At 42.2% G+C, this 19,286-nt stretch overlaps 1 protein-coding gene across 1 annotated transcript; it reads left to right on the plus strand.

Annotated features, from left to right (window-relative positions):
• Positions 1-552: 552 nt before the first annotated feature.
• Positions 553-18,903, plus strand: LOC110507976 (T-lymphocyte activation antigen CD80). Its single transcript, XM_021588404.2, has 8 exons — positions 553-734; positions 2,455-2,486; positions 2,964-3,007; positions 3,926-4,237; positions 4,743-5,021; positions 13,356-13,493; positions 16,692-16,719; positions 16,904-18,903. The coding sequence occupies exons 1-8, from the start codon at positions 726-728 to the stop codon at positions 16,938-16,940; spliced, it is 879 nt and encodes a 292-aa protein (XP_021444079.2). The 5' UTR covers positions 553-725; the 3' UTR covers positions 16,941-18,903.
• The last annotated feature ends 383 nt before the right edge of the window (positions 18,904-19,286 follow it).

Genomic DNA, 19,286 nt, shown 5'->3' on the forward strand with positions numbered 1-19,286 from the left:
TCAGAGAACTGTAGAGTTTATGTGACATATATTATAAGGAAGTGAGAGTCTCAATTGTCTGTGACATTAACTGACCCCCACCCTGATGTGTATAAACCTTAGGTGACCGACGGGGTGCTGTATTGAAGCCACCAGGCAGCCATCTTGGTACTCCTACTCAAAGGTAAAAAAAATAAAAAAATAAATAAAAATAAAAAAAAAGGTTTTGAAAGCTGTGGAAAGTCATGTATTAATGTCTACATTCATTTTTGACATTTATTCGATCCTCCTGTACTTTAATGCATACTTTTAAATTATATGTGAGCTAAACATAAAAAGTATATGTGTTTTATTAATAATGTTACTGTCCCCACTACAACAATAAAACATACTTAAATACTTGTTATTTTGTCCTTGAAATATTTAATTTAAATACTGTAGAATTCCATTCATTTATATGGAGGACTAGTTCTACTAGGGAGGGCCAATATGGCGGCTTCAAACCCTCTCAATGGCAATTACAATCTAGGGTTTATATACATCATTGACTCACACACACACACACAACTACGAACAAACACTGCTGTAGTAGTAAAGGTTATTAAACTACCAAAGCGAAACGACTTCCCCTGACCACACCCTCCATCATGCTTTGGAATGAAGAACTGCATAAGTGTGCTGAGAACACTTCACACAACAACCTCTCCGACTTCACACTCAATTACAGCTGTTAAGAAAGGCAAAGCATGGACGTGGTAAGAATGCCTTTATTTCACCATTATAGGCTTTATAAGCTGTTACAAATATGTACAGCTCCTCCAGACTGTCTTGTAGTGGATGTACCAGTGTTGTTGTAGCCTTACTTAGAGAATACAATACTGGTTAAGGTGAAGCATTTTAATTCAACAATGCAATAGAATAGATGGTATTCAGTTTTGCTTACTGAGACAGACAACTGCGAGTATAAATCATATCATTATATCAACATTATCACTGTTGGTGTTTCGGGGTTATTAACCAAAGCAATATCTGTAGAGATTTGAATCATACTCTTGGGTTCATAGTAGTATCTGGAGAAATATAGATAACAGACTAAGAACCCACAGAAAATGACAAGTATTGGCAAAAGATCTGATCTGATTGGCCAAAAGACCAGTTATTGGTACAATTGGGCTGCCTGTGTAAACACAGCCATATTTTCACATTATATATTTTAAATAAACGTTTATCATCATCTCTGTCAAAGTTTAAATAAAACTAATATTGATGCATGGACAGTGCATTATATATTTTTGTCAATTGCTTATTTGAAAACATTGTCAATCACGTAGATAAGTCAAACATTTACACACAGTGGGTTTAAACTAGATATGATCAGATTACTCTGAAGTTCTAATCTCTTGTCTTTTGATAAAGGCTGTATCTGATTCGGCCGTGATCGGGAGTCCTATAGGGCGGCGCACAATTGGTCCAACGTTGTCCGGGTTTGGCCAGGGTAGGCCGTCATTGTAAATAATCATTTGTTTATACCTGATTTGCCTAGTTAAATAAAAATAGGACTTTTGATAATAAGTCCATGGATATGAGTTCCTGTTCACTGCGATATGAGTAACACTGAACATGAACTTCCTCTCAGCACATTTCTCTTACCACTCCTTTCTGACTCACTCTTACTGCATCATAATAAAATGAGCTGTTTCAGAATGACTGTAGGTGTGAGACTACTGTTGGCAACATGCTAAGTGGACCATGAATGTAAACTCATGCATGCTTATGTTATGCGCCAATCTACCACGGCCAAGGGCTGTTCTTAAGCACGACACAATGTGGAGTGCCTGGATACAGCCCTTAGCTGTGGTATATTGGCCATCTACCACAAACCCCCGAGGTGACTTACTGCTGTAATGAACTGGTTACCAGTGTAATTAGAGCAGTAAAAATGCATGTATTGCCTTACCGTGATAAACCACGGCTTTCAGCCAATCAGCATTCAGGGCTCGAAACCACCTAGCAATATATTTAGTTTACTGCACTTGTATTTTCCACAGTTGTGCTATTGATGATACAGTAACTTGTATTAATGAAACTCATCCTACAAGCTGATACCATAACAATGGGGCTCTACACTTCTGGAGATTCCTACTGTACTTGTAGCCCAAAGAGAACAATATGTTTCCTGAAATAACTCCCTTGTCTCCAGATTTCCCTTAGGGTTTTCTTGACTGAATATTAGAAAACAAAGTAACCACGGAGACAGAATTTCTCTCAATGCCCATTCATTTTGTTTTTATGATAAATATAGAACGGACATTTTTCTTCATAACTTTTTTTTTATATCACCATATTAGCTGAGGATTAATAAGCAAACTCTGCGTCATTTATGAATGAGTTCCTCATGATATAGATCTGATCGTATGAAAGCTGATCATTGGTTGTGAGTGCTGCTGTTTGATCTAATGTGTGTGTTTTCAACAGGTCTATGGGATGTATGTGCAATGGCTACTTCGGTAAGATGTGCTCAATTATTATACTGTGTGTTCATTATTAATATGGCGGGATTGTGCCTGAGCTACATTTATATCTCTAAATCTTGGTTATTTGCATAGAATTTGATTTACATACACCTGTATTGCTATCCACTATCTAGAGTCACGATTCTTCACACCTTTGTTTACATTGGTGTGTGTGTGTGGTGATGGTATCTGATAGTCTGCATGCTGCTGTGGGTCTCCAATTAAATGGAAATAATTTATGTTTTCTGAGTGCTATAGCTTTCCAGGTACAGAATACCTTCCTGAAAGCTGGAGTCTCATACTTAGAGTATTTTGTGGCCGTAATAAAGGACAGGATTATTTATGTTAATAGGAAATAAGTACAAGAAATATCCTATTAAATGACTAATATGTAATTATACAATAGGAATACTGACAGTGACCTCACCTAACAGTACTTGGCTGATTGTACTGTTGTATGGTTTCCAACAGGTGTGTCCTCTTCCTGATATCGCTGCCGTTTCTTCAAAGTAAAGGTAAGTGACGAGCCAAGTGACATGAACATGACACCATTACCTGCCATGACTTTATCTTTTCATACCTTTACTGTTGAAGATGTGTGGCTGAAATTGTGTGTGCCGGCCTTAGTGTGTGCCTGCCTACATATACACTGAGTGCACAAAACATTAGGAACACCTGTTCTTTCCATGACATAGACTGACCAGGTGAATCTGGGTGAAAGCTATGTCCCTTATTGATGTCACTTGTTAAATCCACTTCAATCAGTATAGATGAATGAGAGGAGACAGGGTAAAGAAGGATTTTTTAAGCCTTGAGACAATTGAGACACGGATTGTGTATGTGTGGCATTCAGAGGGTGAATGGGGAAGACAAAAGATTGAAGTGCCTTTGAACAGAGGTATGGTAGTAGGTGCCAGTTTTTGTCAAGAACTGCAACACTCCTGGGATTTTCGTGCTCAACAATTTCCAGTGTGTATCAAGAATGGTCCACCACCCAAAGGACATCCAGCCTAACTGACACAACTGTGGGAAGCACTGGAGTCAACATGGGCCAGCATCCCTGTAGAATGCTTTCGACACTTTGTAGAGTTCATGCCCTGACGAATTGAGGCTGTTCTGATGGCAACTCAATATTAGGAAGGTGTCCTTAATGTTTTGTAGACTCAGTGTATGTGTGTATTTGTGTATGTTGTCTCTGTACTATTTGATTTGTAGTAAGAGTATCAGAACCATTATGTATTCTATTCAGTAGAAGGGAATCTACCAGACAGATGAGAGAAAAGGGCAAAAGTGGCAGCTAGATTGGGAAGTGAAAACTAAAATACAGAAGTCACCAAAAAAGACCCTGCCTAATGTCTACCCTCACACCCACACAACCCCACAACCTAACTCTCTGGCATATGCCTCCTGTGACCTCTCTCCCTCTCTCTCAGATGTCACCATGGTGATAGGAGAGGTGGGCGGGGCTGTGACTATCCCCTGTACCTCAGACCTCTTTGAGAACCATCTGGTCTTCATGTACGTTCAGAGACCTGGTTCCAATGGAAATAATCCCCGGTTTATTAATGGCTACCATACGAAGAAGCGCTTAGACCCTAAGGAGTACACTAACCGTACACATGTAGACCCCAGACAGCGAACAATGAAGCTGTGGAGTATATTGCCGTCAGATGAGGGGTTGTACGAGTGCCACATTCAATACCAAACCAAGAAGAAGCAGGAGAACATACAGCTCAATGTGACAGGTAACATTACCTCAGTTCAATCTATCTTTCCATGTTTGTGTTTAATTCAGTTTTCTATTTTATTCTCCCATATGTGAAACATCGCTTTCTGGATGAAAGAGAAGATGAGTTTTTGCTGTCAGATGTGTGCTTGTAATAGCCCAAGCCATAGATATATTCACAGAAAATAAAATACAAAAAGAAAGCTGTAAATTGACTATCACTTAGACAGACTGTCTCTCAGCTCTGAGAGAGAGAGAGAGAACTTTCTGTTTTGGCTATCACTTAGACAGGCTGTCTCTCAGCTCTGAGAGAGAGAGAGAGAGAGAACTTTCTGTTTTGGCTATCACTTAGACAGGCTGTCTCTCAGCTCTGAGAGAGAGAGAGTGTGTGTTTATTTGCCCTTTGTGTTTTCAGGAAGTAAAACTAAGATAACATAAATCCCTTCCTATTGGTCCAAAACAGCATTTTCTCTTTTCTTTCCACTCTCATCCCTCTTTATCTCTATTTCTCTCCCCTTCTACAGCCAACTACAGCATCCCCATTGTAACGGTGGCCTGTGACAACGTCAGTTGCTTGGTGACGTGTTCCTCCGACAGTGGTTACCCTCGTAGGGACATTGAGTGGAGCCCAAACCCTCCTCTGAACCAGAGCCACTGGAGAGTAGTGAACAGTAGTGATGTGACAGACCCAGTCTCTATGCTGTTCTCTGTCTACAGTTCCATATCCGTCAACTGCTCCTCCGGACCCCGGCTGAACCTCAGCTGTAATGTAGGGGGCGCCCTTTCACAGGAACACACTGTCTGTGAGTACTGAGACAGTGTGTCTCTATCACTTTGTCCTTAAAGGAAAAGTCAAGTACAGAAGTCATCCCCTTATGATGCATCTTACATCATATAATGTACGATGCAAAATGCATCATATGGGGATGACTTCTGTGTTTTGAAAGTTACATAACTTGAAAACCTGATTGCTGACAAGCAAAACATTTTAGGACTACAGTATGTTAATCAAACCAGCCGATGTCACAAAGTGCTGTACAGAAACCCAGCCAAAAACCCCAAACAGCAAGCAATGCAGATGTAGAAGCACGGTGGCAAGGAAAAACTCCCTAGAAAGGTCAGAGGAAGAAACCTAGAGAAGAAAGAAACCTAGAGAGGAATCAGGCTATCAGGGGTGGCCAGTCCTCTTCTGGCTGTGCCGGGTGGAGATTATAACAGAATATGGCCAAGATGTTCAAACGTTCATAGATGACCATCAGGGTCAGATAATAATAATCACTGTGGTTGTGGAGGGTGCAACAGGTCAGCACCTCAGGAGTAAATGTCAGTTGGCTTTTCATAGCTTCCAAGATGGCGTAGCAGTGAAGACGTGCTTTTGTTCATCCTCTCGTGTATTTTTGTATTTTTCGTATTTTTTGTATATATTTCAAAAAAAAATAATTATCTTTTCGATTTTTAATTCGATTAAACCTTCCGGTAACCTGCCTCACCCAATGTGATACGGAATCGCTATTATTTTTAATTTTAGAACACATTCAAGAACCACCAGAAGCTAACCAGCTAATTAGCTACAAGCTATTTAGTCATTGTTAGCCACTGCTAGGGGCTTTTACCTTCTGCACAGATACCAGCCCTGTTTTTAGCCTGGATAATACTCAACAGTCTACCAGTATCGGACTGTCTCTCCACAACAACGCCGGACCACTAATCCCTGGACCACTACTTCTGATCTTCACTGCTAGCTTGCACTCACCGTGGCACCCAGTACCGAAGCTATCCCTGAGGCCCACCTCCCGGCCTACTCAGCTGTTCACCCGAACCCTACTCATACACGACTAGAGCCCAATACTCCACCGGATCCTTGCTGTAAACTCTGGACCTTGGCACCGGATCACCGCTGCTACCGATTGGCTATAGTGGCTAACGCCACTGCCATGACGCTAGCACCAGTTAGCCGTGAGCCAGGCACATCTCCCGGCTAGCAAACTAAATTCTACAATACCTCTTTCACCATCTGGCTTGGATTTTCTGTCGACACGGCGCCCCGCTGCACCACCACGACTGGTCTGCCGACGAATACTCCATCCGCTGTGCCTTCAACCGGCCTCCGTCGGAGCAGACGCTCCTACTAGCCCCGGGCTACTAACTTTAAACGCTGCGTCGCCCGCGTGCTAGTGTAGTGTTCTACTACTGCTGCCCCCTGGACACTATGATCACTTGGCTACATAGCTGATGCCTGCTGGACTGTCCATTAATCACGGTACTCCATTCTGTTTATTTATTTTTTATCTGTCGGCACCAGCCACGAACTCAGACTCTGTGTGTAGTTAATCAGACCCTCTCTGCCTAGTCATCACCATTTTACCTGCTGTTGTTGTGTTAGCTGATTAGCTGTTGTTGTCTCACCTGTTGTTTTAGATAGCTCTCCCAATCAAAACCTGCGATTACTTTATGCCTCGCTGTATGTCTCTCTCAAATGTCAATATGCCTTTTATACTGTTGTTCAGGTTGGTTATCATTGTTTTAGTTTGCAATGGAGCACCTAGTTCCACTCTTCATACCTCTGATACCTCCTTTGTCCCACACATGCGGTGACCTCACCCATTATAACCAGCATGTCCAGAGATATAACCTTTCATTTCATCACCCAGTGCCTGGGCTTACCTCCGCTGTACCCACACCCCACCATACCCCTGTCTGCACATTATGCCCTGAATATATTCTACCACGCCCAGAAACCAACGCTCTAGGTGACCAGTTTTGATAGCCTTTAGCCGCACCCTCATCCTACTCCTCCTCTGTTCCTTGGGTGATGTGGAGGTAAACCCAGGCCCTGCATGTCCCCAGACACCCTCATTTGTTGACTTCTATGATCGAAAAAGCCTTGGATTCATGCATGTCAACATCAGAAGCCTCCTCCCTAAGTTTGTTTTACTCACTGCTTTAGCACACTCTGCTAACCCTGATGTCCTTGCCGTGTCTGAATCCTGGCTTAGGAAGGCCACCAAAAATTCTGAGATTTCCATACCCAACTATAACATTTTCCGTCAAGATAGAACTGCCAAAGGGGGAGGAGTTAGCCTGCAAAGTAATGTCATACTTTCCAGGTCCATACCCAAACAGTTCAAACTTCTAATTTAAAAAATTAATCTCTCCAGAAATCAATCAATCAAATTTCAATCAATCAAATTGATTTTATATAGCCCTTCGTACATCAGCTGATATCTCAAAGTGCTGTACAGAAACCCAGCCTAAAACCCCAAACAGCAAGCAATGCAGTTGAAGAAGCACGGTGGCTAGGAAAAACTCCCTAGAAAGGCCAAAACCTAGGAAGAAACCTAGAGAGGAACCAGGCTATGTGGGGTGGCCAGTCCTCTTCTGGCTGTGCCGGGTGGAGATTATAACAAAACATGGTCAAGATGTTCAAATGTTCATAAATGACCAGCATGGTCGAATAATAATAAGGCAGAATAGTTGAAACTGGAGCAGCAGCACAGTCAGGTGGACTGGGGACAGCAAGGAGTCATCATGTCAGGTATTCCTGGGGCATGGTCCTAGGGCTCAGGTCCTCCGAGAGAGAGAAAGAAAGAGAGAATTAGAGAGAGCATATGTGGGATGGCCAGTCCTCTTCTGGCTGTGCCGGGTGGAGATTATAACAGAACATGGCCAAGATGTTCAAATGTTCATAAATGATCAGCATGGTCGAATAATAAGAAGGCAGAACAGTTGAAACTGGAGCAGCAGCACAGCCAGGTGGACTGGGGACAGCAAGGAGTCATCATGTCAGGTAGTCCTGGGGCATGGTCCTAGGGCTCAGGTCCTCCGAGAGAGAGAAAGAGAGAAGGAGAGAATTAGAGAACGCACACTTAGATTCACACAGGACACCGAATAGGACAGGAGAAGTACTCCAGATATAACAAACTGACCCTGAAATAAGTCTCTCACTTTTGCCACCTGCTACCGACCCCCCTCAGCTCCCAGCTGTGCCCTGGACACCATTTGTGAATTGATCGCCCCCCCCCATCTAGCTTCAGAGTGTGTTCTGTTAGGTGACCTAAACTGGGATATGCTTAACACCCCGGCAGTCCTACAGTCTAAGCTAGATGCAATCAATCTCACACAAATCATCAAGGAACCCACCAGGTACAACCCTAAATCTGTGAACATGGGCACCCTCATAGACATTATCCTGACCAACTTGTCCTCCAAATACACCTTTGCTGTCTTCAATCAGGATCTCAGTGATCACTGCCTCATTGCCTGTATCCGCTACGTGTCCGCGGTCAAACGACATCACTGTCAAACACTCCCTAAAACACTTCTTCGAGCAGGCCTTTCTAATCGACCTGGCCCGGGTATCCTGGAAGGATATTGACCTCATCCCATCAGTTGAGGACGCCTGGTCATTCTTTAAAAGTAACTTCCTCACCATCTTAGATAAGCATGCTCCGTTAAAAAAAATGCAGAACTAAGAACAGAAATAGCCCTTGGTTCACTTCAGACCTGACTGCCCTCGACCAGCACAAAAACATCCTGTGGCGGACTGCAATAGCATTGAATAGTCCCCGCGATATGCAACTGTTCAGGGAAGTCAGGAACCAATACACGCAGTCAGCTTTTTCAAGCAGAAATTTGCATCGTGTAGCTCTAACTCCAAAAAGTTCAAGAGCACATCTGCACCTCCTCCCAGCTGTTCACTGCACTGAGGCTAGGTAACAAGGTCACCACCGATAAATGCATGATAATCGAAAACTTCAACAAGCATTTCTCAACGGCTGGCCATGCCTTCCTCCTGGCTACTCCAACCTCGGCCAACAGCTCCGCTCCCCCCCCCCCGCAGCTACTCGCCCAAGCCTCCCCAGCTTCTCCTTTACCCAAATCCAGATAGCAGATGTTCTGAAAGAGCTGCAAAACCTGGACCCATACAAATCAGCTGGGCTTGACAATCTGGACCCTCTATTTCTGAAACTATCCGCCGCCATTGTCGCAACCCCTATTACCAGCCTGTTCACCCTCTCTTTCGTATCATCTGAGATCCCCAAGGATTGGAAAGCTGCCGCGGTCATCCTCCTCTGCAAAGGGGGAGACACCCTGGACCCAAACTGTTACAGACCTATATCCATCCTGCCCTGCCTATCTAAGATCTTCGAAAGCCAAGTCAACAAACAGATCACTGACCATCTCGAATCCCACCGTACCTTCTCCGCTGTGCAATCCAGTTTCCGAGCAGGTCACAGGTGCACCACAGGTGCACCTCAGCCACACTCAAGGTACTAAATGATATCATAACCGCCATCGATAAAAGACAGTACTGTGCAGCCGTCTTCATCGACCTGGCCAATGCTTTCGACTCTGTCAATTACCATTTTCTTATCGGAAGACTCAGTAGCCTCGGTTTTTCTAATGACAGCCTTGCCTGGTTCACCAACTACTTTGCAGACAGATTTCAGTGTGTCAAATCGGAGGGCATGTTGTCCGGTCCTCTGGCAGTCTCTATGGGGGTACCACAGGGTTCAATTCTCGGGCCGACTATTTTCTCTGTATATATCAATGATGTTGCTCTTGCTGCGGGCGATTCCCTGATCCACCTCTACGCAGACAAACACCATTCTGTATACCTCTGGCCCTTCCTTGGACATTGTGCTATATAACCTCCAAACGAGCTTCAATGCCATACAACACTTCTTCCGTGGCCTCCAACTGCTCTTAAACGCTAGCAAAACCAAATGCATGCTTTTCAACAGTTCGCTGCCTGCACCTGCACGCCCGACTAGCATCACCACCCTGGATGGTTCCGACCTAGAATATGTGGACATCTATAAGTACCTAGGTGTCTGGCTAGACTGTAAACTCTCCTTCCAGACTCATATCAAACATCTCCAATCCAAAATCAAATCTAGAGTCGGCTTTCTATTTCGCAACAAAGCCTCCTTCACTCACGCCGCCAAACTTACCCTAGTAAAACTGACTATCCTACTGATCCTCGACTTTGGCGATGTCATCTACAAAATAGCTTCCAATACTCTACTCAGCAAACTAGATGCAGTTTATCACAGTACCATCCATTTTGTTTCTAAAGCACCTTATACCACCCACCACTGCGACCTGTATGCTCTAGTCGGCTGGCCCTCGCTACATATTCATCGCCAGACCCACTGGCTCCAGGTTAGGTAATTACGTAAAGCTCAGCCTTATCTCAGGTCACTGGTCACGAAGGCAACACCCACCCGTAGCACACACTCTAGCAGGTGAATCTCACTTATCATCCCTAAAGCCAACACCTCATTTGGCCGCCTTTCCTTCCAGTTCTCTGCTGCCTGTGACTGAAACGAATTGCAAAAATCACTGAAGTTGGAGACTTTTATTACTTTTATTTATTTTTTGCATTTTGTTGTTTTTGGTATCATTTAAAATAAAAGTATAATGTATGCCTACCACGCTGCACCTTGGTCTCCTTCTAACAAGTAAGAATATGTTCATCAAAAGAGAGATCAGGGTCTAGAGTAATGCTGAGGTACTTCACAGTTTTATTAGAGATGCCTGCACAACCAACTAGATTAATTGTCAGATCTAACAGAACATCCCTTTGTTTCTAGCATCTCTATTTTGTCCGAGTTTGAAAGTAAAACATTTGCCTTTTAGTGAGTTTGGTACACATCCGGTGGATAGGTAGCCGTTTATTAAGTTCAACATAGGAGGGCCAAGCACAGGAAGCAGCTCTTTCAGTAGTTTAGTTAGAATAGGGTCCAATATGCAGCTTGAAGGTTTAGAGGCCAAGACTATTTTCATCAATGGGTCAAGAGATATAGTATTAACAAACTTGAGTGTCTCCCTTGATCCTAGGTCCTGGCAGTGTTGTGCAGACACAGAACAACTGAGCTTTGGAGAAATATGCAGATTTAAAGAGGAGTTTGTAATTTGCTTTCTAATGATCATGATATTTTTGTCAAAGAAGTTCATGAATTGATCCCTGCTGAAGTGAAAGCCATCCTCTCTTGTGTAATGCAGCTTTTTAATTAGCTTGGTGACAGTATACATCTTTTCTTTTGGATTGTTCTTATTCTCCTCAGTTAAGTTGGAAAAATAAGAAGATCGAGCAGCAGTGAGGGCTCTTCGATACTGCACGGTACTGTCTTTCCAAGCTAGTTGGAAGACTTCCTGTTTGGTGTAGCGCCATTTCCATTCCAATTTTTTGGAAGCTTTCTTCTGGGCTCGGGTATTTTCTGTATACCAGGGAGCTAGTTTCTTATGAAAAATGTTATTTGATTTAGGGGTGTGACTGCGTCCAAGCTATTACGCAAGGTAAACATGAGTTCCTCAGTTGTAATAAAAGGGTGGTCCAATAGTCCAGGATAACGAGGTAAAACATTAAGATCCAAAATATGTATTCCACGGGACAAAATTAGGTCCAGATTATTACTGTGGCAGTGAGTAGGTTTGGAGAAATGTTGGACAAAACCCACTGAGTTGATGATGGCTCAAAAAGCCTTTTGGATTGGGTCTGTGAACTTTTCCATGTGAATATTAAAGTCACCAAAAATGTGAATATTATTTGCCATGACTACAAGGTCCCGATAGGAATTCATGTAACTCGGTGAGGAACACTGTATACGGCCCAGGAGGCCTGTAAACAGTAGCTATAAAAAGTGATTGAGTTGGTTGCATAGATGTTAAGTTTTACCCAACCTAGATCGAGGCACAGACACGGTCTCAATGGGGATAGCTGAGCTGACTACACTGACTATGCTAGTGGCAGACTCTACTAAGCTGGCAGGATGGCTAACACCCTGCTGCCTGGCCTGCACAATATCTCATTGTGGAGCTAGAGGAGTTAGAGCCCTGTCTATGTTCATAAATAAGATGAGGACACCGCTCCAACTAGGATGGAGTCCGTCACTACACAGCAGGCCAAGGTTGGGCTAGTTTGTGGTTGAGTCCCAGAAAGAGGGCCAATTATCGACAAATTCTATCTTTTGGGAGGAGCAGACAACTGATTTCAACCAGCGATTGAGTTGTGAGACTGCTGTAGAGCTCATCACTCCCCCTAAGTGGGAGGGGGCCAGAGACAATTACTCGATGCCGACACCTCTTTCTAGCTGATTTACACGCTGAAGCTATGTTGCGCTTATTGACCTCTGACTGTTTCACCCTAACATTGTTGGTGTTGACATGGATAAAAATATCTCTATACTCTCTACTCTCACCAGTTTTAGCCTTAGTCAGCACCATCTTCAGATTAGCCTTAACGTCGGTAGCCCTGCCCCCTGGTAAACAGTGTATGATCACTGGATGATTATTTTTAAGTCTAATACTATGGGTAATGGAGTCGCCAATGACTAGGGTGTTCAATTTCTCAGAGCTAATGGATGGGAGGCTTCCGCTCTTCAGACCCCGTAACGCGTGGAGGAAAGACCAGAGAAGACTCTGACTCTGACTCCTATCCGGTTGAAAGTCTCTGTCGGCTGAATGAGCGACACCGGTTGAGCATTCCTACAGCATTTCCTTCCAGAAGCCATGAGAAAATTGTCCGGCTGTGCGGACTGTGCGAGGGGATTTATACTACTATCTGTACTTATTGGTGGCACAGACGCTGTTTTATCCTTTCCAACACTGAAATGATCCTTGCCTAACGATTACGTCTGAAGCTGGGCATGCAGCATGGCTATCCTCGCCATAAGGCGATCGTTCTCCTGTATATTAGGAGTACAACGACTGCAATTAGAAGGCATCATGTTAATGTTACTACTTAGCTTCGGCTGGTGGAGGTCGTGTAGAAACATGTACGGGGTTAAATACTTGAATTAAAAATTAGAGCGAGGGAAAAATATTAAACGTAATTAAAAAGTAAAAAACGTAAAGTTGGCAGGTAGCAAAGAAACGTTAGCAACAAACCGCACAGCAGCACGTAAACAAGTCCGCAAGTTATGTCAACAATGGCCTAATGAAACAAAGAAACGTTAGCAACAAACTGCACAGCTGCATGTAAACAAGTCCGCAAGTTATGTCAACAATGGACTAATGAAACAAATACCAAAATATCGTTTTGGTGTGGATTTCCTTGAAATGTGTAACTTTATAAATTTATGTCAAGCAATTTAAAATGAAAATCAACATCTTATTCTCTTCATCTACTATAGGCTGGCCTCAGACAGGCTCTCCTGATGTTTATGTGACCTCTGCCGTTGTGGCTGGTGCTGTTGCTCTGCTGTGTTTCCTGCTGGCTGGGCTGTTTGTCTTCAAGGAAAGGAAGGCTCAGACAGCCAGAGTTGATCAAGGTAACTCACCTACAATAGTGTAAAAACACAGTATTGGCCATTGGAAATGGGACAGATAAAATAGAAATACCTACTGTACATCATCCCATTGCTCTTTTTTATCTGAGAAATGTATTCTGAATGTAAACCAATCAGGGTTTAGGCCTCGGCATAGCACTATTACAGCAACCACGTTCGTTTTTAATAATCTTGTCTGTGCTTTAGACACTAAAATGAAATGTGCTGCTTTGTTTGTGGACCTGTCAAAAGATGTTGATACTGTTGTTCATGCCATTTTATTGAATAAGTTGTCCTCAATGGGTCTGAGCTCTGATGCCTGTTCATGGTTTCCTTAGTGACAGAACTCAGGCCAACGTGATTGATGGGGTTAAGTCTGAACTTCTTAAAGGTGTACCACAGTGGTTGATTTTGGGACCTGTTCTCTTGAGTATTTACATAAACACCATTGGTCAATCACATCTATTTAACAAGGCAAGTCAGTTCAGAACAAGTTCTCATTTTCAATGATGGCATAGGAACAGTGGGTTAACTGCCTTGTTCAGGAGCAGAATGACAGATTTTCACCTTCTCAGCTCAGGGATTTGATCTTGCAACCTTTCTAGTTACTTGTCCAACACTCTAACCACTAGAGTGTTGAGTCCACTAGAGTCCGCCGCAGATGTAGGTGGATATATGCGGATGATAGTAATATGTATGCTACTTCCCTGACTGGCTGCGTCAAAACAGGAATCAGATTTTAGAGCTATGCAGGAATCCATTGCTGATTTTAAACTTATGTTTAATACAGGCAAAACACAATAAAGTATGGTTCTCCACCCGAATGGAATCCAGCATATAAATAATTGGGAACTGTATTTATATGATTTTGACCTTTAAAAAACATATAGCTAAGATTTAAAGTTATATTTTTCTACAGAAACAGGTTGTGCCTTTCTCTAAGCAGTAGGAAGCAGATTATTCAGTCAACCAGTTTTTATCTGTTCTTGATAATGGTGATATTATTTATCAAAGTACAGCTGCTACTACTCTTAAACCTTTGGATGCCATCTACCACAGTGCCCTTCGTTTTGTTACAGGTGACAGTTTTGATACTAATCACTGCATCCTATATCAAAAGGTTGGCTGGAATTCGCTAAAGACCCACAGATCTCTACATTACTCCGTTTTGATTACAAGGCCTGACATCATAAACTTCCGTCTTATCTAAATTTGCTGTTGGAGTATAGATACCTGAGTTGCCTAATCCACTCACAGGATTGGTTTACTCTTGAGGTTCCTAAGGTCTCCACCGAGATAGATAAATCTGCTTTTAGTTTGTATTAATTGTATTTCTGGAAAAAATTCTAAATACATTTCATCTTGATACAGTTTGGGCAACTTAAAGTATTGATTGATGTTTGTGAAGGAATTTAACTATTTTTCTGTGTGATTTGTGATGTTTTATTTGTGCTTCCCATGACTGTGTTTAAATATATATATATAGTACCAGTCAAAAGTTTGGACACACCTACTCATTCAAGGGCTTGTCTTTATTTTTACTATCAAAACTTTGAAATAACACATATGTAGTACCCAAAAAAGTGTTAAACAAATCCAAATATATTTTAGATTTTAGATTCACCCTTCAACCTTTATTTAACCAGGCAGTTAAGAACACATTCTTATTTTCAATGACGGCCAAACAGTGGTTTAACTGCCTGTTCAGGGACAGAACGACAGATTTGTACCTTGTCAGCTCGGGGGTTTGAACTCGCAACACTTCTGGTTACTAGTCCAACGCTCTAACCGCCCCATGCTTTTCCCACAGTCTTGAAGGAGTTCCCACATATGTATGCTGAGCACTTGTTGGATGCTTTTCCTTCAATCTGCGGTTCAACTCATCCCAAACCATCTCAATTGGGTTGAGGTCAGGTGATTGAGGAAACCAGGTCATTTGATGCAGCACTCCATCACTCTCCTTCTTGGTCAAATAGCCCTTACACAGCCTGGAGGTGTGTTGAGTCATTGTCCAGTTGAAAACAAAATGATAGTCCCATTGAGCGCAGTTGGGTCAACGCATTGCCTCAGAATGCTGTAGTAGCCATGCTGGTTAAGTGTGCCTTGAATTCTAAATCAATCACAGACAGTGTCACCAGCAAAGCACCCCCACACTATCACACTCCTTCCACCATGCTTCACAGTGTGAACCACACATGAAGAGATCAACTGTTCACCTACTCTACATAGACACAGCAAAGACAGTTGGAAACAAAAATCGCAAATATGGACTCATCAGACCAAATGACAGATTTCTTTGCAGCAATTCGACCATGAAGGCCTGATTCATGCAGTCTCCTCTGAACAGTTGATGTTGAGATGTGTCTGTTACTTGAACTCTATGAAGCATTTATCTGGGCTGCAATTTCTGAGGCTGGAAACTCTAACGAACTTATCCTCTGCAGCAGAGGTAACTCTGGGTCTTCCATTCCTGTGGCGGTCCTCATGAGAGCCAGTTTCACCATAGCGGTTGATGGTTTTTGCGACTGCACTTGAAGAAACTTTCAAAAGTTCTTGAAATTTTCCAGATTGGCTGCCCTTCATGTCTTAAAGTAATGATGGACTGTCATTTCTCTTTGCTTATTTGAGCTGTTCTTGCCAAAATATAGACTTGGTATTTTACCAAATACGGCTATCATCTGTATAACACCCCTACCTTGTCACAACACAACTGATTGGCTCAAACGCATTAAGAAGGAAAGAAATTCCACAAATTAACATTTAACAAGGTACACCTGTTAATTGAAATGCATTCCAGGTGACTACTTCATGAAGCCGGTTGAGAGAATGCCAAGAGTGTGCAAAGCTGTCATCAAAGCAAAGGGTGGCTATTTGAAGAATCTCAAATCTCAAATACATTTTGATTTGTTTAACACGTTTTTGTTACTACTTGATTCCATAAGTGTTATTTCATAGTTTTGATGTCTTCACTATTGTTCTACAATGTCATTTTTTTTAAATAAAGAAAACCCCTTGAATGAGTAGGTGTTCTAAAACGTTTGACCAGTAGTGTAGATATATAGTTTAGGTATAATGTGTATATTTATGTTGTATATTCAGAAGGTGTATGTAAAAGAGACCTGGGTCTCAATATGTCTTTGCTGTTAAAATAAAGGTAATATCAAAAAATACAACATGTATAAATACATCCTGTGTTTCCAGATGGGGAGGAAGCAGCTAGGCCAGCTGAGTGAGTATGTTTCATTGTTTCACTCAAACTCAGAAGACAAAGACCAGATCAAAAACTTGACATTGGTTTATATAACCACTGCAGCTGACCTGGCCAAACAGTTCAAAATGTTTGTTTTGTTAAAATCTACCTTTTCATTCCTCTCTTTTTTCATTCCTCTCTTCTCTTTCTTCCTGCTTCACAGAAGAGTACAGCTCACCTGTAGGAACCTAGATTCTTAATGGAACTTGGAGTCTGTAACATTGTACACTTGGAACCAAGAATATGGAAGGTTATTTTATTGATAAGATATAAATAAATCTGAAGTGCTATCTTCTGATGGGACCAGGGGATGGTCACTGAGGTGACCTACATATTGCCTGGACTTGGCGTCATTGAAAATGAGGTTAACTTTCCTCTCCACACTGGAGGACAGGCTGGACATGAGAGGTGTTTTCATGATTTTGAGGAAGACTGGGAGTTGTATAAATATTTAACCAGTATGTTCAAATGACTGAGTTCCAATGAAGAACTAGACATGCAATGACTGTCCTCAATGTGTGCACTATTGTAAGACATGGAGTTAACCAGGGAAATGTGTTAAAGTCAATATACATGTGGATTAGGACTAATAACCTGCACTGCACTTAAACAGAGTGTACACGTATTTAATGTGCACTTATCAGGGGTTGACTGTATTCAACTGACTCATGTGCAATTGAAAACTGTGTAACTGTGAAGCTATCTGTGTATTAACCACAGTTTACGCAGTACAGACATGGCCACAACTTGGGGCTTGGTTCCTCTATAGGTTTTTCCTAGGTTCCTGCCTTCTGGGGAGTTTTTCATGATCTGCCTCTGTATTTTTGCTAATGTACGAAGGGCTTTATGAAGTACATTTGAGATGATGAACGGGGGAAGTGAATGTGTCTGTCAGGAGAAGATCTTATATTCCAGTTTCTATACCTGCATCTACCAGTAAGACTGAGTCCACCCCACATATTCCTGCCTGTATGAACTGGTTTTAAGGAACTACATAACATGTGCTGGTTGTTCAGTGAGACAGCAAAAGGTGGATGATGAATAGAACAAATGTTTACTGATTATTTCAGGATTTAAAAAAAAGGTGAATCTTTGATATGTATGCTACATATTTATGACATATTAAGTTGTTCTCATGTAAAATACTCTTGAAGGCTACATAATATTTGTAACCTCTTTTTGATAAGTTATGAATAAGTTATTTGTGTTAAATTATGTCTTTCGACTTTATACTAGTGCATATTCTATTTTCTCTGCTTCGAATATAATTAAAGTGATAAAGCTGTTGACAAAATTTGTTGAATTGTATAAATCATTTCAATTTTCTAAATCAGTTACATAACCTTTGGATTGCTCAAACTCAATAACGTAATCTGATTACTTTCAGATACATTTGGATTACTTTCCCCTTAAGAGGCATTAGAACACAGGTGTCAAACTCAGGAGGGCAGAGTGTCTGTGGGTTTTTGCTCCTCCCTTGTACAGTACTTGATTGATGAATCAAGGTCACTATTTAGTAAGGAACACCACATCTGGTTGTCTAGGTTTTTATTGAAAGGGGGAAAAAAACTAAAACCTGCTGACACGATGTGTTACATCTGCTCCTGCCACACCCTCTACTGCTCATCCTGTGTCTCATTGACCTGCCTCCACTCCGCCAGTGCTCTCTCCCTCTCTGTGTGTGTGTGTGTGTGTGTGTGTGTGTGTGTGTGTGTGTGTGTTTGATTGTGTGGGCAGGGTCAGGTGTCCTGGAGTCAGAGCAGATCCCCACCAGCTGCAACCCATTCCATAATCAAGACCTCTACAAATACTCAGCCCTGCCACTTCCACGCTGTCAGATCGTAATCTCTGCTCAGTCAGTCTATGTTTCTAGCTGTTTAGATCCTGTTGTGCCTGTTTTCCCTTGCCTGATTCTGGTTTCCTCTCCGCTACAGTTCTGACTGATCTGACTCTGGTTCCTGTCCCCAGTCCCACGTCACATCATCCTGCTTCTCTGTCCTGGATTCCCCAATCTACTGCTCCCTTGGATTCCCCATCCGGACCTGCTTACCCTGTTCCAACCCCTCTCAGCCTCCGCTCCTGGTTTCCTACAACCCGCCCGAGCTTCACCTGGCCTGCACGCTACCTTCCCCCTGTGTGTTAATAAATACCTTGAATACTTTATCCCAATCTCCTCGTCTGAGTCTGCTCTTGGGTTCCCCTGTTCCACTACGCGTAACACTAGGCCCTCCACGGAATGAGTTTGAAACTCTTACAATAGAAGGCAAAAAGGATCCATCAAACACATTTGGTCTGTCATCATAGGGGTCTCTGACTCGATCAGGTGGAACAAACTTACACTGTGCCACTTATCAATGCTGAATTGAATGTCATCGAGAACACAAAGGTATCAATGTATTTTTTCGCAAACATCCTTTCTGAATTTAAAAGTAATCTAGTTTTTCAAAAGTATCTAGTCTGATTACACAATATTTTTGGTGGTAAAGTATTTGATTACAGTTTGTTTTCTGTAATCAGATTACATGTAACTAATTACATGTAATCAG

Source organism: Oncorhynchus mykiss, chromosome 27 (assembly GCF_013265735.2).
Source record: "Oncorhynchus mykiss isolate Arlee chromosome 27, USDA_OmykA_1.1, whole genome shotgun sequence".
NCBI classification, from domain to species: domain Eukaryota; kingdom Metazoa; phylum Chordata; class Actinopteri; order Salmoniformes; family Salmonidae; genus Oncorhynchus; species Oncorhynchus mykiss.